General features: G+C 39.4%; 1 protein-coding gene across 1 annotated transcript in view; it reads right to left on the bottom strand.

Moving 5' to 3' along the window:
• Positions 1-21,475, bottom strand: part of GABRA2 (gamma-aminobutyric acid type A receptor subunit alpha2) — a 79,140-nt gene that overhangs the window by 25,570 nt on the left and 32,095 nt on the right. Inside the window, exons 4-7 of the mRNA XM_065404702.1 lie at positions 10,507-10,727; positions 6,975-7,057; positions 2,047-2,190; positions 1,026-1,178 (exon numbers count right to left, since the gene is read on the bottom strand). Of these exons, the coding sequence (XP_065260774.1) occupies positions 1,026-1,178; positions 2,047-2,190; positions 6,975-7,057; positions 10,507-10,727 (601 nt within the window). The remainder of the gene's footprint in view (positions 1-1,025; positions 1,179-2,046; positions 2,191-6,974; positions 7,058-10,506; positions 10,728-21,475) is intronic.

Here is a 21,475-nt window from a genome sequence, read left to right as displayed (position 1 = left end):
AAATGGAGATAATAGTCCTTCTCTACCTCACAGGGGTGCAGATAAATACATTCGAAATTGTGAGGCACTTAGATACTACTGTAACGGAGTTGGCCCAGAAGCACATGTTCACTAGAAAAAGAACTGCAGTTTGCACACTGCAATATTTTGAAATGATGTGGGACTTCCATTCTGCTTAGTTTATAAATAGAGCTGGACGTATATATAAACCTACACCACACTAACACTTATTGATAGTATAGATGAAATATTTCAGAGCCAAACCTCAATATAAATACAACATTTAACTTAAAAACATTCAAGATTAGAACCTTATTACTTTATATGCAAACTGTTCCCTTTAAAAAAAAGTCAAGGAAATATCTGTATGCCACTTTCATATGCTAATTCTCCTGAAAAACCTGAGGACTGTCAGGAGATCTGTAGCCTGCACCTGAAGGTTCTATGGACTACAAACAACAGCACTTTGTCACTTTCTATAATGAACTTGAATCAGAAAGGATCTTTCTAACAAGTTTCTCTGCCTCCTGAGCCCCCCTCACAGCCAGAGGTCAATCTGTGGAACCCCACCTCTGCTCCCTCCTCTTCCAGGCCCCTTGCACAGACTTCTTCTGTGGTCAAAAGAATCTTCCTTGGGCTCTGGGTTTATGCACAGAAAGTAAACTCAGAATAAAACAAAGTCCAACAAACAAGTTTTCTCAGGGTCTCCCCTGCCTCAGCAGGCCGCTCCCAGCCCATCCTAGCTAGAGTCTTAGTCCCAAATCCCAAGACTCTGCTCACTCCCGAAAGTCTCTGCTCTCCCTAAGCACGCACACATGCTTGCCTCTTCGGAGTGCTTTTTATAGGGGAATCATCTGATTCCACTCTTTCAGTAAGCATGGTTGGCTATCCCCAGGCCCTCCAGCCCATACAGGGCAAGCCACCCTATAAAAAGAACTAAATGGGCTTCAGCTGGTTTCAGAAATCTTACTGACCGCTGCAGATGTTGCCTAATGCACATGCCAGGTGTTCCTCAGAATACTCACCAAAGACTGTTCTTGCAGGTACAGATTCTCTGTTCAGCCAGAACGACACTTGAGAGAGAATGACTGTCATGATGCAGGGGAGGTAAGTCTGAATCACAAAATAACCAATTTTTCTCTTTAAGTGAAAATGAGCTGTCATTACTGTATATTCACCTAGTATGTGAAAGAGAAACAAACAAAAAACCCTATAAAATGAACTATTAGCCTCTATAGACAATTCACTTTCCTGGCAATTAAAGGTAGCATGGTACATATATGTGAAACAAATGGTCTGTAGATGCAGTCTACAAAACTATTTAGGCAGAAAAATCCTACTGAATGTAAATGAACTTTTTGACTTTGACTCTGTGGGCTGTATCCTACTATCACTGAACTCAAGGAAAGTGTAGTCATGGGCTTCAATGAGCGCAAACTTGGATCCAATATTTGTCCTGCACAATATATTCTAGAAGTGAATTTTTATATTTACAAGGAAAAAACTGTGTGCCATGACAAAGATGTTAGGCTTCAATCTTGCATGTTCATATGCATGGGCAGACACTGGTGGACATACAAAGTCCCACTTAAGTCAATAGGGCTCCATGCAGATGCAAGGGTCCACTATATGTATGAGCCTGTGGGACATACCAATAGGAAATGCTAATAATCCATTGTCCAGGAGAAAAAAAAAATCTAATCACATCATGAAAGTAGTAGACTAAAAATGGTACTTCCCATCTTTCACCTTAACCAAGGTTTGGGTTACAAAGATTCATAAAAACCCTTGATATTAGGTTTCACGGGAGCCCTGTGGAAACAGCGATAGGGAGCAGTTACCTCCACTGACACTTGCTATTTCATTAAGCTTCAAGGAATTAGCAAATTGTTCTTACAGGCTGCTCATAGTATACAATATTACTGAAATGGAGTAATCTTATTACTGCCAATACTGGTTTTGGCAGCCGAATGACATAATACCACCAGCATCTTATGCTTATTATTATAAAGCAACTATCCTTTTCTTCCAATGTATTTTACTAACCTGTACTCGATTTAACAGTCTCCTTTCCAACTGTTTGGCCTAGCAAATCATACTGATTCAATCTAGAGCCATCCGGTGCAACCTGTACAGAATCAGATGCATTGTAAGTCCAAATGTAGGTCACTTCTGAAGTTGTGTATGCATCTATGGGAAATATTAAGAAAATATTTTGTCAGCATTTTAGAACAAAAAGTGTCCATGATTTGCAACTTCAGGGCATAAATAATTAGAACTACTTAATTATTTTCCTAAAACCGTCATTATAGTCTACGACTGACAGGGCAAAATAATATTTAAATTGCTTGAGAATATGTAAGTATGCAAGCCTCACAGTATACATGCAGCACAGGACTATATATTGTTAATTTTCATTGATATAACCAATTGAACATCATTGCTGTTGAGTTACAAGCAAAATCTATTTATAAACTGTTAAAATATTCATTAGAGATTACTTATTAAATGTGCCCTAAAATCTGAATCGGAGTGGGTGCCGTGTCAATGATTTGTTATGTGTAGGACAGATTAACTTTCTGGAAATTTGTTTCTGCTCATCTATGGAGTCTGAAATTAGCTACAAGCTTTTCCTGCTCGTTTGACGTTCATATCTAAATATGGTGTTGCAGTGTTAGGCAGACCCAAGAGTGTCTGTGCCCTGCTGTCTCTGGGCCTGTTTTTCCCCCTTAAATTTCACTCCATAACCTGGCCCCTCTGAAAGGAGTGGGACACACAGACTGTTGGAGCTGCTCACACAGTACACTCCAGAGGATAGCAAAAGGGAAAATACCCACTTTGCCAAGGAGCACTATGAAGGGGCCCACCCTCACTCCTGTAGAGAGGAGACTAATGAGCTATTCTGGGCTCATTCAGCACCAACCAGGCACACTTGTAAGGCTTACTCTGCCTGGAGCGGGGAAGCTTAAAAAAGGAACACTACCATAGGAAGGGGTTGTGAACAGGAAGATTGCTACATCTCATAGACTGCTGATCACAGGAACAGATCAACCAAGAGGGAGACAGTCATAGGCCTCACTGTCCATGAAACTACATGGAAAGTTCAAAAGCAGGGTACCCCAAGAGAAGAAGCTGGATGTAGACCCTAATTAAAGACACTATACCAGCTGATAAGCCAAACCCCAAAGGGATGACCCCAAAAGACTACCTAAGAGACAGACCACCTTTGCCTTTCTTTTCTTTTCCTCTGATTCCCCTCTCGCTCAAAGGAAAGAGAGAGAAAAGGACCTCTCTTTTGTTTGTTCAATTTTATTTGGAGAACCCCTCATGAGCTGCAAAGAGGGGAAGGACATTATAAACAACTTAAATTGGGGTCTGGTGGGGGCTCAGGGGAGCCCCAACCCTCCCACAGGATTTTTATTGCAAAACTAATAGCACTGCCAACATAAACTAAAAATAGAAGGAACTAAAACTGCCAGCATTAATGCATCTTCAATGACTGGGAGACAGAAAAACACTGAGTATGTTCAGCACTTCTAGCTTCCCTTAAAGGTGGATGCGGTCATACAGAGTGTGAGTGTGTTTTTCTATGTGTTGTTAGGATACTGGCTTAACACTTGCTGCACGGGATGCTTGGGGCTGTTTATTACACAAGAAGTAGGAGAGTGTTTCAAGCCTGGGGTGCAGCATGGAGCAAGACATAAAGAGCAGAGTGGGAGAAAGGTACAAAGGAAACAGTAGGAGGGAGATTTGTGCAGAACAAAGGCCATGAGATGGGAAAGATATTTCCATTGCAATAATAGAAGCTGTACACAACACTTAAAAAGTGATTCAGAAAAATTGTCCATGTAATCCAAATAAAAACACCAAGGGGAATAAAATTCAAGAAATAATATAATCCTGTCCCTTACGTTTATTTTGTAAAAGAAAGGAACACACTTTTCCAGCCTGATATCCCCAATCGGCAAATGGGGCGTGAAGAGAGGAGGCTAAAGCACTGATGGAAGAAATCATGTTCAGAGTCTGATAGCGATAAGTAAATTTAAGTCCTATGCTGTGGCTATAGTGCAGGTGGAGAAAGAAATACAACATATCACCTAGCTGAGTTTCAGTCATTTTCATTTGAGAAAGCTCTAGAGGTCATGGAGGAGCTTCTTCATGCAACCAGCCATATCCAACATGGCTAATAAAATCTAGCAGAGACCAAAACTGCAGAGACTGTTAACACTTCCCTGTAGGATAGTGTGTTGCCAGCTTCCTACATATATGCAGCTGGAAGTCTCTTGCCTGACAAATCATCATTACAGCCTTGTCCCTAACCTTCCCATTTAGGGTTAGGTTATTGAGAAGCATGAAATAAGGCAATTCTGATATCATCTGTTATCCTGTGATTTCTCTGATTCTTTCACTTTGGCTTTTGTCCTGGGTATGGCAGAGAGATTGCGACAGTCTTGCTGGTTGATGATCCTCCTTAGTGACAGACAGAGGATGCATGTTTACACTGCAATAAAAGACCTGCGGCACAGCTGCAGCTAGCCCTAGTCAGCTAACTCAGGCTTGCTTGGGCTGCAGGGTTATAAAATTGCAGTGTAGCCATTTGGACTCAGGCTGGAGATCAGGCTCCGAGACCCTGCAAGAGGGAAGGGTACCAGAGCCCAGGCTCCAGCCTAAGCCCAGTGTCTACACTACAATGTTATAGTCCCGCAGCCTGAGTCAGCTGACCCAGGCCAGTCACTGGCCTTTTATTGTAGTGTAGACATACCTTAAGTGTCCATTCTGATTTTTTTAGGCTCGTCAGTACCCTTTGATAATAATGCTCCTCATGACAATTTGTTCACACGCCCAAAAACCCTAGTTGGCATAGCCAGACTCTCTTAAGCTCTTTCCTCATACAGAAATTCCAGACAGTAATGTTGGGCACTGAGTTCAATGGAGCTATGCTGATTTACACCAGCTGAAGATTTGTCCTCATACATGTCCCTCACACAGTCCCTCAGGCGCTCAGCTTTATTTTTATAATTATTCATAGTTTTTTCCTTGTTTTCTCTCCCTCATTAAAAACAGAAATATACATGGGACTCTAGAAATGCTTTTAACTTAGAGAAATTAAACAATGAAAAAAGTAGGAGTAAGAACAAGCGAGAGAGACGGAAAGTGGGCATATGCAAAGACGTGTGAGAACTCCAGCAGCTCTTTAGCATTGGGACCTGCAATGTGCAGGAAAAGAGTCAGCTTTTCAAAAGATTAAATATTGTGACCAGGCTTCAATTCTTCCTTTTCCTATAGAACCTGAAGCTTGGGAGGATGCCAAATAAACAAAATAAGCACTAGCACTGTCAGACACAGAACAAATCAGTTACCAAAAAGCAGAAGAAACTCACTCATTCTAACATATTCAATTCCAGACAGATATGTTTCAAACCTCTGTGTACAAATGAAGTACTGCTATACAATGATAGCTTTGTCCAAGTATATATTTCAATGGGTTTGTTTCATGTTTTGGGATTACCTCTAGTTTTATACTTTCCCTTTGGAATTCAGCCTTTCATAATACTTTGTCTTCAGACCAGTTCATTGCTATATAAAACTTGTTATTTTACTACTACACATGGCAAATATGCATTTATTTGTACCCAAAATCCTGGGCGCTCTCTCTGCACACAGACAATACTGGCTGCAAGACCCATATACTATTATTTTTTAGTTGATTTTATGTAACACTTCTGGTATTATGTTGTTGTGTTACGTAGTTTAGGTAACACATAGCTAAATTAGAATATAAAGCAAAAGGTTACTTCCATGAGAAAGAAATTTGATATGTATTCAAAGTAGGCTTGTAAGAGTCGACCCTACTCAGTCTTCACTAGGCACAACTCCCATTTGCAAAAATTTATAGTTAAATAAAATCAGACCAGAATCTCTAGCCCCTTCTATTTCAGTGCAAAAAGGAATAAAAGCTACCTGTATCTCTGCAACCGGGGATTCCCCGCACATGGAGATGATCCCAGAGGGCATAGACCTAGCGCAGCCCATTCCTATGTCTTTTCCCCATACACATCAGAGGCATCATCAGAGTGTACAGGGCTCTGACAATGCCCAGCTTATGAACAAAATTACCACTTTAGTTACCACCCGGTGGAATGTGGGGGTTGCTTGCTTTGTACTCTATTAGGCCAGTCTGAAATCAGCAGATAATCAGATAGCAGTAACCAACCCCTTGAAATTCACCTTCTCTTTTGTGCTCAGCAGTGAATCTGCTGCTATCTCTTAAAGGAAAATAAAGGCAAGAAACCAAGGAAATAGATACAATATTTAAAAATCCCCAGCTATTATAAATCATGGGCCTGATTCTGATCTCACTTATAACAGGAGTTATGCCACTGAAGTTTATGAAGTTATGCTGGTATAAAAGTGGTGTAAGTGAGATCAGGATCAGACCCTACATATTAAACTACAAAATGTACACTGTAACTTTAATCTCAATAAGTCATTTGCTGCAGCCTTCACTGACTAAGAATGAAACAACACATACCATTAAGAGAGTAAATGCACTGCAATCTAAACTATGCCAGTTAGAATCTTTAGAAACTTCAGAGATATATTTTTGAATACGTATCTTTGTTTAGAAAGCTTTAGTTTACTTTGTATAAATACAATATTTATATTCCATACACATAGGTCTTGATTCACCACTGTGTTACTGAAAACAACAGAGTTAAACTAGCATAAAACTGGAACAATGCAGTAGTAAATTAGCCCCACAATATTTTTAGTTAAAGCAGAGTCCAGGAATTTTTCAAATGCCTTACAGGATAGAACACTGAAAAAGATCTCACCATGTCAAAATACATGACACAGTATATAACCTTCTGTACCTACAGAAACCTGGGCAATGACAATTTGTGAAACAAAGTGATGTTGAACCACACAAGATATTCATTAGCCAACGGCTATACTTCTAGCTATGTACTTACAGCTGCCAAATTTCAACGGGCATGAATGAGCATCCATAGGAAAGTCCTCCAAGTGCATTGGACATTCAGCTTGGACTGTAAGCCTAAAAGGCAAAAGAACACTACATGTTTAAGTCAGTTAACAAGACAAGAAAATCAATTCTACAAAAAATGAACAGAGTTCATGCTGATTTAGGAGATGAAATTGCAGTGTTATATTAAACTAATTAAAATTTAAATTACCTCTTCCTTCTTCACTTTTATGTGGTCCTTCAGAATACATTGATTTATCACATCAAAAACTTACAGCTGACCTCAAAACTATGAGAAAAGGTCATTTAAATGAAAATATAAATTATATAACTGTGGGTTGTTCAGCATAGTCATTTTCTTCTCCTAATATTCAGAGGCACATGTTGCATGGCTCCTAATAATTTGTTACAAAAGCACATAAAGCATAGCTGATTTGCTTAAGGAATGTGCTCCACTAGCCTCTGAACCTTTTTTTTTTTTTTTTTACTTCTTAAATGGAAAGTATGAAAAAAATGCATTCATTTTCAAAAAAATGGCTCTTCTCATTCCTCAGCTTACTACAGTGCATACACTAATGCCAAAACATTAACAATAAATACATGGAATGTCCTGAGCGAACGTGCTTACATCAAACTCAAGGATAAACATAATCTTAAAACATCTGAAATAATTTCTCTCAGATTTTTCATCTGGATTAGTTTTGATTAAACACTGAATTGCATGAATGGACAGGTCCCCAATACAGACCATCTCTAGGTACAGTAAGTGATGAAAAGAATAAATTCTAGTAATCACAGACTGAAAAACAAAACTGTCTATATTAAAGCAGGCACCTTATTTTCCATTACATAGCTTTAGTGCTTCATTTAGCTTTATTTTCTCAAGATTCATAGTTAGAAGTTAAGCAGAAGGCTTATATTAATCATACGGTAATTTGATATATGTACATGTACAATGGCCAGTTCTGAATTTATAAAATTAAAGTAATTTAAGACATGAATTTCACAGCTTCAAGAGCAACGTACCTCTAAGTAGTCGATTTATAATCGTACACAATTGCATGATTAATTTTATCTGGCATAATCTATCAGTTTACATTAGCTGCCTCTTTTTTTAATCTTTTCAGATTGGGTGGAAACGGCATTTTCTTTGATTTGCAGCACAGGATTAAAGACAAGTTTCTGGATGGCTGACATTTCAATCAGTTAATACAAACATGGATTCAAATATTGATTTGATCACAAGTGAAAATACTATAAATGGTGATGGCCTCAATTTAGTTCCTAGTAAACTTTTCTATGCATCTTCAAACCATCACATAATTCAATATGATTAGCAGTCTATTTATCAAGACTCAGAAGTGTAACTGCTTGGCAGCTGTACAGCAAATCAGGATTAAGGTGCACTGACAGAGCTATAAGACTGCATAGTGCCTGATTGCTTTGTGGCTCATGATTTATGCCTTACTCTAGCTGGGGAGATGGTGTCCACTTTCACAATCAGTACAATTCATTAAATTTGTTCAAAGAAAATCATTTAAAAATAAGTCCGAGGTTTTTGGAAATTGTTATACAATAGTTTTAAACTAGGGTTGCCAACTTTCTAACTGCACAAAACTGAACACCCTAGCTCCACCCCTTTTTCAAAGCCCCACCTTCTGCCCCACCCCTTCCCCAAGGCCCCGCCCCCCGCTCACTACATTCCCTCTCCCTTGGTGGCTCGCTCTCCCTCACCCTCACTCACTTTCACTGGGCTGGGACAGGGAGTGAGGGATCTAACTGGGGGTGCGGGCTCCAGGGTGGGGCCAGAAATGAGGGGTTCAGGGTTCAGGAGGGGGCCCCAGGTTGGGGTGCGGGAGGGGGTACGGGCTCTGGGCTGGGGGTGTGGGCTCTGGACTGGGATCAGGGATGAGGGGTTTGGGGTGCAGGAGGGGGCTCCAGGCTGGGGGATGGGGCCAAGGGATTTGGAGTGCGGGAGGGTGCTGTGCATTGAGGCAGAGAGTTGGGGTGCAGGAGGAGATATGTCTGGGCTGGGGGTGCAGGGTTTGGAGTGCAGGAGGGGGCTCCAGGTTTGATGGGGGGCTCAGGATTGGGGCACGGGCTTACCTTGGGCGGCTCCTGGTCAGCGGCACAACGGGGCTAAGGCAGGCTCCTTGCCTGTCCTGGCTCCACACTGCGCCCTGGAAGTGGCCAGCAGGTCCAGCTCCTAGGCGGGGCGGGGGGGCAGGGGGCTCCACGCACTGCTTTTTCCCAGAGGCACCACCTCCACAGCTCCCATTGGCTGTGGTTCCCAGCCAATGGGAGTGTGGAGCTGGTGCTTGGGGAAGGGGCAGCGTGAGGAGCCCTGTGGCCCACCACCACCTAGGAGCCGGACCTGCTGGCTGCTTCCAGGACACAGCGCGATGCCAGGTAGGAAGTAGCCTACCTTAGACTCGCAGCATCACCAACCAGACTTTTAATGTCCTGGTCGGAGGTGCTGACCGGAGCCGCCAGGGTCCCTTTTCGACCGGGCATTCTGGTAGAAAACCGGACACCTGGCAATCCTATTTTAAACTGACCAGTAAAAGTAAGAGCATTGCAATAGAATACGTAAATAGCAAATTGCCCATCGTACTGAGACACTTTCTAACAGAAGGTTATGTTTTGCTCTTACTAATTTTCTAACCAAATTGACTCTTTAGGTACATTTTTTTTCCTAAGGATGACTTTGCATTTTTCTTAGAAACTGATCATACATAGGATGTAAAAATAAAACATTAAATTAAAAAAAATGTTTTAATAGGATACAAAGAATGTTATTAATTAAGATATAGTTTTGCCTGGAGTTATTGTTTGGCAGGACTTTGAAAGCCAATCTTTCTCCCTCCTCATTTCTCTTAGCCAATAATCTGGGTACTAAATCTGATCAATGGACCAATATCATTTAACTCCATCAAATCACTGTCAGTTACACACAAACAATTTGTATAGTAACAAGATGTTTACTAGAAATCACGTGCCAGTTTAATCACTGTAGTATCCAGCTGGTCATTGAAGTTGGTAAATTGTTAACACCTAGCTCTTATACAGTGTTTTTCATCCATAGATGTCAGAGCAATTTACAAAGGAGATTAGTATCATTATCCCCATTTTACAGTTGCGGAAACTGATATACAGGGAGGGCAAGTGACTTGCCCAAGGTCACCCAGCAGGCCAGTGATAGAAATGAGACTATGACCTAGGTCTCCTGAGTTCCAGTCCAGAGTTGTATCCATGAGGCCACAAGTGAAGCAAAAGAGTAGCCTGGAGACTGAAAATGATATGTAATTTTCTATTTCCATATTCTATTGCAATGCTGTTACTTGTACTGGTCAGTTTAAAACCATTGTATAACAATTTCCAGAAACCTCTGACTTACTTTTATATGATTTTCTTTGAACATATTTAATGAATTGTACTGACTGTGAAAATGGACTCCATATCTCCAGTTGGAGTAAGGCATAAAGCATTATTCCTCAGAAAAGCCATGTAAATAAATGTACCTCATGGTATACAAGAGAGTTCCATCATCCTGGATTCGTAGTAGTTTGTTTGGCATTGTCATGTTATGAGCTACTGACTTCTTCCCATTGTGAAAGAATGTGTCTGGGGTCCAGATTTTGCTAGCCATTAAGTTGTTCAGTCGAAGGATGTTCATTGGGCCTTTAAACTTTAACCTCTCATCTTTCCATTTTTGACGGAAGAAAACATCTATTGTGTACTCCTATAATGGAAAAAGACATTATTTTTGTCATAATGAACATCAGTCTGTTTTCCAAGCACAGAACACTAAAATGCTGGTTGTATAAAATCTGTTAATAAAAGTATTTGAAGGGGAAAAGTGGTCAACAACTATAATTGTATAATATCGAGGTTAATGAAGAGGAACTTACAGAAAGCATTTAGGGTCTATACTCCCCTTGGTAAGGGCATATAGAGTAATGCTCATTAACCTTAATAGACATGCTACGTTAGTATATATAAGCCCTAATAATTAGATGACTGTAGTGCAAATTAGTTTTCATAAACATTTTTCCATTTTGTTCAGAAGAAATGAAGATCAATACAGACCAAATTAGAATGCATTACTGCAGCAAACACGCCTGTAGAAGGAAGCCAGTACTTCAGTAGCATTGAGAATGGCCATGTTTTGAGACAAGAAAATAAGCATGTTCAGAAAGGGCAGGATATATCCAGGAATATTAATATAAGAAAGATTATTCCCATGGGGAAAAAAATAGTCAGTAACAAGGCTGTTGAATAATTATGGGCTTTACTAGCATAAATACATAGATAAGGAACAGTGAGCTATACCACTTCACTGACATCTGATGAACAAAAGGGGGCAGACTGTCTGCTGAAATCCATGCCTATGAAGGGGCTGATAGAAGTATGCCTTGGTATTTAATCTTGGGAGGAATTTGTGCTCAGAGGAGGTGGTTGTGGAAGAAGATTGATGTTCTACTTCCAGGTGCATGAGTCACTAACTGCTATCCCACTATTCTGTAGACATTCTGTACATATCTTTAGGCTTGTTTGTTGTTCTAGCTAAGAAAAATATTGATTAAAAGTATAAGTTTATCAAGTAAGTTAAAATTGTATGTGTAAATAATCTAGTGGTTTGTAACTATCAGTACTGCAGATAAGTTGGAATGTTAAGGGTATGAAAATTTTATAGGCATAAAACTATAAATCGTTCATTTGCAATATTACGTCTTCTGGTGCAGCTGCAGTTTTGGTGTATAGCTGCAAAATGTAGCTGTACACTTAAAATAATCAATATGTTCCAATAATCTGTTCTATTGTAATTACTTTGCAAATACTACACTTTATGGAGATTGTTTTATGTGCACATTATGCTTGAATGACAATTAAATATCCTTTTATAATCCAAACAGTATAAAAAATAAGTTAAAAGTAGTTTCAGTTACTACACCTGCCTCTGCCACTTTCAGTAGTTATACAGGTAGGGGTGTGTGTGTGTGTGTGCCTCCAACCCCTCTGCAAAGCCCCATGAAAACAGAGGAAACTCACACAGGCCCTGATCCTACAAGCAACTCTCTGCAATGGACTCATGTGCCCACATGGACCTTCAATGGGCCTCTCTTTTAGGGGTCCATGTGCAAAGAGCTGCAGTAAAATTGGGACCTACCTGACTGTATAGAGCAAACGACAAAACTAGTTCTACAAATATGCAAAAAGTAAATGAACTGGCGAAAAAAGAGAATTTCCATTTACAGATATTGTAAAATTAACAATTAAATATTTTTTCATGCAGATGTGTGAGTTTTAATTTAACAGCATCCCTTTAAAAGGCCCTTGCAAATCCTTAGAAGAAATTTTGCTCAATGCAGCTACTGAATGAACCAAACTGCTGGTGAATGATTTGATAGATCGTTTCAGTATCAAAATAAAATTCATTTCTGTACAAGTTGCAAAGTTTCTGTTGACTGAATCCTAGTATCATTTACACAAGCAAATGACGGAAGAAGTGGATCTTTGAAGTTGACAGAACTTCTCTACAACAGGGAGAGGAAGAGATGGGAGATCAGGCCTTTGACAAAGCTCTCACACTGGCCTCCTATGTTTGTTTACAAATACTAGGGAAGATGGGGGGGCGGGGTACCTTGTGGATTTCAGCCAGGGCAGGAACTTGTTGATTTAAGATCACGGGCAGGAACTACACACCTGGGGTGAAATCATGGCCCTATTGAAGTGCCACTGATTTCAACAGGACAAGGATTTCACTCGGATGATCTGCATACAGAAGAGGAGCTATGGGAAATACTGTCCCAAGCACATAAAAATAAGAACATTCCTAGGACCTCATCCTTCATAAAAACAAAAAACAACGATGTGGTGTCTGTAACGTACCCACGTAGCACACTGGGCAACATTAGCGCTCAATAAAGTGAGGAGCTGAAGGCATTGAGCTGAGCCAGGCACAGTAAGAACAAGCACTGGGAAACTTCCTCAGTTTTGCCAGTGCAATCCAACCCTGACCTGCTATTCTGAACTAATAAACATCCTTATCTAAACAGCCACAACTCATACAGAATATTCTAAAACTACAACAAGAGTTGTGGGGAGTCTGGTGTGTAATAATCATAAATCCAATCTAAAGGTATTCCCTTATTTTTCCTGAAAAAAAAGGAAATAAAAAGTTAGAGGCATGAGTAGGCAAAAGAAACATTGTTAATTAGTAACCTTATGAAATTAGCAAGTGTTCCTGGGCAGAGGAAGCACATATAACATGACAATTCCCACTTGCAGCGCTCATCACTTGCAGTAGCCTCACTCTCTGCAGAGGTAAAAGCAGCCACAGAGTTCAGTGGAACTAGTGTGAGAAACTCTCAACCAGGTATTTGTAATACACCATATCTACTGCAAATGTTGGGCTTGTGGTTTAACAATAAGTGTACTAGAAGTGTACTAAAATTGCACACAACATGAAATACTAAAGGAAGCAAAATCAGAACTTCAAAATCTATTTGACTTTGAATTTACTAAAATACTTTATTACTCATGGAATCATATAGCTGAAAGCTTTATGGCTCCCATGTCACTGCATTCATGCGGGGGGTGAGAGGGGGAGGAAGACACAAAGGTAACTAGCCCAGAGCTACACTGAATATACCCCAGATAATGGTTTAGCTTTAACTTATTAGTTCTATTTCCTCTGATGCTACCTTCTATTTGTAATCATAAAAAGAAAAAGAAAAAGCTGGCTTAAATCCACAAGTTATTCCAGCTTCCTTAGTATTTATAAAACATATTAAAACCTGGAAAATTGTGTAAAATCATACTGCCATATTTTCTCCCTTAATATGCATACCTTATATAACTTTATTTTACCGGCCAATGTGTTTCTCCTCCAGTAGTTGCTACATGTTTCAGAGTTTGCTGTAAGTACATTTATATATCTTTTGGTATGGTACTGCCTCTGACTTTTTGCTGAATAGTAGACTAGTCCCAATATGGTGGGACTTCTTTTAAGATACCCTGTTTAAACATTACTTATTAATGAGTGCCCCCATGAAATTAAGATGTGCCATAGTTTTCCAAGATACTATTATGTTTTAGGTTACGAACACCTGGCCTTTGTAGCAGTGAGGAAAGGACAGACATAATTCTCAAATATTTAATGTACGACAAGAATGAGGCAAAAGGCCTCTGTTCTTTTCTGTAGACACTCCCTCATTACTCCCTTTCCTCTATGGCAGGCCAGGGTGAATTGTCCTGAATGTTTAGCTGCTATATTTCTTGTAGCTCAAGATCCTATTTAGAAATCCCAGGTTGCCTAACACCCCTCAGTTATCAGAAATCTGAAAGTCAGAGAGGATCAAGAACAGGAACTATTCAATGATGAGAGGAATATATGAAATCTGGCTAAACATACCAGATAATTCAGAAATGACAATTGTCCAAAAAGCTTCAAGATGATTTTCACCTGAGGTTCTGCCCAGTTCTAAACTGAGAAGCTGTACTAACTATTCAAGAGAAGAAATTACTGCTGTGCATTAGAACATTAGTCCTTAAGCCATACAGATGTGATTTAAGGCTGGAATTTTCAAAGGAGCCTAAGGGAGTTACATATCGAAATCCCATGGAAAACAGGTGCCTAACTTCACTAGGTTCCTTTAAAAATATCTGTCTGCATATACACAAATCTAAATGTCTGCCTCTGCTATTTCTAGTGTTTCCATAAACAAAATATAGCTAAGGGTCCTATTCATTACTGCATTGCACCTTGTGTACACAATTATACATGTGCAAATCAGAATAGCAGCATTTTACACACACTTCGCACAGATGGAAAAAGTCTACAGAAGATGCAAAGTAGGGGAAAATCAGAGTCTTAAAAGCATTTCTCTGACAAAATTGTCAAGCTCTATAGCTAATTCTAACCTCTCTGAGGTTAAGGGAAAATTTCCCCTCTTCCATCCATACTGTTGCATAGAGTGTTCTGTGCGGAACGTGGAATAGAGCAGGGATTGAGCCACATCATCATGGGTGTGTCTCGTGGTCAACCTCCATGTCCATTTGCAATCACCTGGACCAATTCCTACCCTATGCACAATCATATAATGTCCCCATGGCAACTTCAGCACTGAGACTGGAAAAATATTAGGAAAGTATTTTGGCTGTCTTTAGTGTGATAAATGCTTTGTCCTTTTTGACTAAAGTTAATCTATTTGTTTATTCTATTCATTTCATTGCCCTTTTCCATCTTTTCTGTTTCTGAGCTTGAGCCAAAGAAGAGAGTCAGCACATTGAGACTAGCCAGCTCTTGGTGGACCACCAGTAAGTGTTCTACAGACCACAGCATAGGAATCACTGCAACAGAAGATCAAAAAGGATAACTTTCCCCAAAAAATGTGCAACCTGAGGGGAATGGATGGTATGTAAAGTGACATTCCTTGTGTTGCTCTTTCCTATAAATCTGGTCCTCTATATTGTTATACAGAGGATTGAAATATTTGGTCACATATGCAAGTCTGTAATTATTGAAACATAGTGGTCTCCAGCAAAAAAAGTCAGCATTTGCCAAAAGACACCACACATTTACAGAATGCTTTCCTAGTCTAAATAGAAGGAGAAACTGTGTTCTTAGATACCTCTGTGTGGTAGCAGATGGCAAACACTTCCTAATGCAGACTACTGCTTTGTATAAATGTAGAGATGGAGTCTAGAAAAAAAGAGCCTTAAACCGATACCTTGAATTTGTATTGTAAATTTTACAGGTACTCTTTCATCGAGAAAGATGTATTGTCTATATACTTGGTATTAGTCAAAATATTATTCTGCACAGTACCTCCATTAAACTAGAAGAGCATACTTTCAGTATTACAGAAATCTGCTGGTGCTGATTTCTGGTCTAATGAATACTCCCTGTTGATTTGTATTTGAGATCATGGTCTCACAGCTGGATTCTAATACTGTACATTTATACATGTTGCATTAGTTATCAAATTTGTATCCTGCCAATTGCTGTAATATTTTATATTACACGGTTAGAATTGTTGGGCCTGTTTTCTCAGTGACTGGACAGTGGTGTAAAATCATGATAGGGATTTCATTCTTTTTCTAGTAAAAAGCTGTTGTACTTGACGCCTGTGTGAGTGAAGACATTAGATGTAAGTCAGTATCTCTGGAGCAAAGTTTCAAATTGAGTCGAGTCTGAGCAATTCTCTTCCCTTACTTGACAATCTTTATTATGAAGACTAGATTTGGACAGAAAGAGTTTGGGGAAGGATGGGGGAACAAATTATCTCTCTCATCTGTCCATGGCTGACAGATTGTGGCAGCCTTTGCATCTGGAAGAGAGATGGAAACATTCCAAACACTTCAAATATTGTGAGTGCCCATCAGCATGCAGCACTGACACTGAGCAGGTTGAACATTTATTAATCACGTCCTGTAACCCAGCTTTTTTGTTCTGTGACTAGATCAAGCCAAAATTCCTCATTTACTGACTTGTTCAGATTTGTCCAAGTTGGTCCTTTATGGTCAGATTGGCCTTTTATAATATAGTATTAACTCTCTGAAGCAATACACAAACATAATCAATGTAAACTGATTTAAAATAAGGTAAGTGGGGAGCAATGAGAAGTTAAAGTACCTTTTTACTGACTCTTTAAGGGCAGTCAGAAATATGTGTGGAGAAACAGTCCCTCACCCTCCCTTTAATTTATATATGTGGTTGATAAACTGATGAGAACAATAAAAGAGCTTTACAAACCTCCTTTTCGAACCAGGAGCCTCACTGGGGGTTGCAGCCATGTAGATGAGGGCATACTGGGCTCTGGTTATTTATTTACAAACTATCAGTTGTTTTGTTTTGTTGTTTAAAGTACCAGTGCTCCTGGTGTCACATCTTAATTTTTCTTACTGGGTCTTGAGGCAATTCAGCCTACTAAATTAGTCCTGCTTCAGTTTAGTTTCAAAGCTATTAATAATGTTACTCTACAGCTAACTGTCAAACAAGTCTGTGAAACCAAAGGAGCAGTTTTAGGCAAAACCCATAAGAAAAAGCAATTATTCAAACAGACTCATCTGTATTGTATCTGAGCCTTTGGAACACATCTGCCTCCTTGTTATAATGTGATATTTGCCTGAGTGATGAGCACTCGGAGAAAGTAGTGTAAGTCCTGCAACTTATTTTACTGGTGAATAATTCATCACAGCTCCTTTGAATAAATGCTAAACATTTGGGCCCAGTTTCCAAACTCAACCTGAGGTAAGTTCTGCAGTGGTAGCAATAAGCCAACTTTTATTTGGCATCATCATTTAAGTCTCTGTGGGAAGACTTCACTTACAGTGCAGAGGACCAGTTCAAGGCTCTATGCACTGCCAATGTCACACACCGGGTTGTGCACAGAACGGCAGGCAAATGGTTACCTCCACACTCACCATGTTGTGTAGAGAGCTGCCAGTCCCCCCCCCCATTGTTGGCACTTCACAAATCAGCGTGCTATGTTGCAATGGGAATATTTGTGCTAATCCAATGGTCACCAACAGTTTGTGCAACTTGAATAGCAGGAGTGGAATAGCAGCCAAAACTGGGGCCATAGCACTGAAGAGCAGACAAGGCTTGGGATGGATTTCTCCACCTCCTCTGTCCTTTACCACCTGAAGACCAAATACTTTACATTGCATATCATTAGCTATTAGCCTGACAGTAAGTCCTGATTCCATAAAAGGAAAAAAAAAATTATCTTTCCCCAAAGCCAGACAAGCTTCTGATCTTTACAAGCCAAAGACTATAGAGGACAAGTAGCTGGAAGTCAAATGTTTTCATTCAACCTTCAGGGGATTTGAGGCAATTCTACCAATTGTTTAGTGGAGTTACTGTAAATACTGAAGTACTGTTTCCCAGTACCTTTTCTCATAACACAGGACACTGGTCTAAATGTTCCCTGACCCTGGAAAAACATGGGGGAGAAGGCGCTGGGAAAATTTGTGAAACTAAAAAACTGTAGTTACCAAAAAAGACCCCTCTCATGGCAAAATGTTTGGCCAGAAACCGCAGGCTTCACCAGATCCACAGAGAACTCAAATCTAATCCCATGGGTCCAGGAATGCAGGAGAGCTCCATGTAACTCACAGCTTCAGCAATATAGTACACTGGCTTTGATCCCTATGCCTGCTCTCTACAACCCAGTTCTGAGGGAACTAGAGCTGGGCTGGCCAGGATTATCTCTCACATGTATTTCCACGGGGTTTCCATAGGGGCACGTAGCATAGCATGACTATCCTGACCTTTATTTCTCTGTCCAAAGATTATCCTCACATCCATGGATTTCCATCCCTGTGGCATCCATGCTGAGGGACTTATATGGGCTCCTGTGGGTCACAGAAAGGTGGGGGAAATGTGGTCTGTAGCCATTCCCCCTCCACTACTTTTGCCTCCCTTTAGGCAGATTCCACCTCTTTGCTCCCCTCCATGACTTGGAAGGCAGGGGAACAGGGGGCCCGTTGCTTTTTGCCTAAAACCAGGCTAACAACTTTTTGCTGTACACACATTTTTTAGGCATTAATAACAAACATACCCTCGCGGATTCTAGAGGAAAAAATAATGCTTACTAATGACGTAAAAACTAACATACACCTGTAAGCAACAAACTCACTTTAGTTTCATAAAAGGGGGAGATTCATCCCTGTTCGAAGGGCCAGCACAAGGACCCTATTTTGAGGCCCAAACGAAACTTCAGTGGTGCAAAGGCTTTGTGCTAGACCACAGCACCATACAGCTGAATGGGGAAAAAAAAGTTTTTTTCCTCTGTGGAAAATGTTTTTATCAAAACTCTTCTGCAGCAAACGTTGACTTTTCAGTGAAATACAAAATAAACCTACATATCTGGACCAAACACTTTTTTGGTTTGGGGCATTTTTGATAAAATATCTAAATTTAACATGGAAAGCAGACACCGTTTAAAAAAAAAATCATTTTGTCAAAAAAATGGGAAATTTTCAACCAGCCCCACTATGCAGGGGTAAATCCCATTCAAAATGATCAGTTAACTTTCAGGGAATTTGTATTCAACTTTTTATTTGAAAAGTAATTTCTGCTACGTTAGAAGTATCAAAAGAGGGTAATATTACTGTATTGAGTTATAGCAAAACCTTCCTATATTTGAAAGATCCATTCCATTACGAGCCTTAATTTTCCATCCAGCTATATGGTGCCATAGTCTTGTACAAATCCTCTGCACCAATGAAGTCCCATTTGCACCTCAAAACGGCCTTGTGAAGGCTCCTGATGCAAAGTTAAGCTTAAAAAATAAAATATAAAAATGTCAGGAAGTCTCTCTGTTACAATATTCAGACCAAGCTTAACCCAGTTTTTGCACATGCTTATCCAGATTCTGCTACTTTACACACATTGAGTAATATCTCACTCTGAGTAGTGCCACTAGAAATAGAGAAAAGGAAACTCCATAAGAGGAACTTGGCTGCGGTTTCCTCTCAGTGGCACTTCTCTACAAGTTTTATGATCTGGCTGTGTATTTTGTGCTCCATATAATGACTATTGCTCAGAAGGTAAAAAATAATATTTTCTATTTAAAATTTACAGGCCCTTTTCTTGAGGAGATCAACACATTTTGCTTCTTGAGAAACTCTAGATGCCTGAATGAGAGGGAGGCTGTGTCAGACAATAACTCAATTCTGAGGAAAAGCTGTAAAAACACTGAGAATCGAGGGGGAAATATACAACAAAAAATAAAGATCTCCTTAACTACAGTATTAGTTTTGAAAAGGGCATACAGAAAGAGCCAATTTTAATTGCCTGAATTCACAAACCCACTTCAGATTTTGTCATCTTGTCAGCCATGTTCCATTCTAAGTTTTATTACCTTCTACCTAAGAATTTTCAAATGTTAAAGCTTTTTAAGCTTAATTACAGATGCTGTAATTAACTGCTTTAATTACCATTTAGTCCTATAACTTTCCTTGGACAATTATGGTACTTAACAATTTAGAGATACTGCTTTATTTTTCAGTTGCTCGGTTTTTGTTTTTTAAGTATTCAGCTTTTTCCTCTCAGGCTAATGTCACAATAAATTTACATCACTGACCTGGATGGAAGCCGTTAGGGCTTTACATCACAATACTGAATGTATACATTTCATAGAAATAACAATGCAACAACTGACACTCTAAAGGTGCAATCTGCTTTATTTTGCACTTTGGCTTCTCTTGATTAGTCCCCATTACTCGGCATAATGAAGTTGAAAAACAACTCCAGCGTATTCCCATTTTTTCCCTTTGACACTAAACTCTGTGGCCTAATATATTTCCATATCTTTATTAAGCAGCTAGTACAGGTGGATCTGGATTTCAGATTATATAGAAAATTTACAGCAATTCTCCCACAACCAGTCTAGCACCAATGCATCAGTGGGAGAAATGCTAAAGATTCTTATTGTAGACAGCAACGAAGAGTCCTGTGGCACCTTATAGACTAACAGATGTATTGGAGCATAAGCTTTCTTATTCACCCACGAAAGCTTATGCTCCAATACATCTGTTAGTCTATAAAGTGCCACAGCACTCTTTGTTGCTTTTTACAGATCCAGACTAACACAGCTACCCCTCTGATTACTGTAGACAATTCATGAGGTTAGGTTGCTAACATAGTAACTTTAAGTAACACTGTTTACCTTCAGCAAGGCTAGATGAAAAGGTATAGTATTATTTGTAAGAAAGCAATTATAAGGTCTTGAATTCAGATGCACGTGCCAGAGTTTCAGTGTGGCAGAGGAGAGCACAAGAAAAGGAATTCATAATTTGAAAGTAACAAAATGTAGTTTAAAGAAAACTTGCACTAATACACTAAATGATGTCAGGTGACATGCAGCTGTTAAGGTTTTTTTTTTTTTAAATCAGGACTAAAAGGTATCTTGACAATTAACATACAGTTTCTTCTAATCACGTATCCACATTCAAAGTGGTAACAGATTTTGGTTTTTAATGTTAGTTATCCAATTTATTTTTTGCTGGACTCAAGTCTTTCTATTCAAAAGCATAGTACTCTGACTAAAAATAAAAAGATGAACTATGTTACAAAGCAGTAGCATTTACTTTACTTCACCAAAAAAATATTCAAAAAGTAATGGGCCCAATTCACCACGGAATTATTCCAGTCATATGCACATGTACCTATCAGAATTGAGTTATGCCAACATAAAAGTGAATTTGGCACTGTATCTTTTGTCCATAAGCACTTTGTGTGACAGTGAAAAAAAGATATCTTCAACACTACAGCCATCTGAAAATTTACTCTTCTTTGAAGCTTCTTTACTAGTAAAGAATACTACCAGGTGAAATTTAAACCAAGATCATTTCGATACAAAGGTAGCTGTAGCTACTGAGCTGAAGAATAATTTCCATTAGTTCTCAGAATAGAAATACAAACAACTTTTTCTAAGTACTATAGAAGAGAGTCATCCCATTTCACTTTCCCATAAT

Source organism: Emys orbicularis, chromosome 5, assembly GCF_028017835.1.
Source record: "Emys orbicularis isolate rEmyOrb1 chromosome 5, rEmyOrb1.hap1, whole genome shotgun sequence".
Lineage (NCBI taxonomy): Eukaryota > Metazoa > Chordata > Testudines > Emydidae > Emys > Emys orbicularis.
This window is presented reverse-complemented; position numbering and strand designations above follow the sequence as displayed.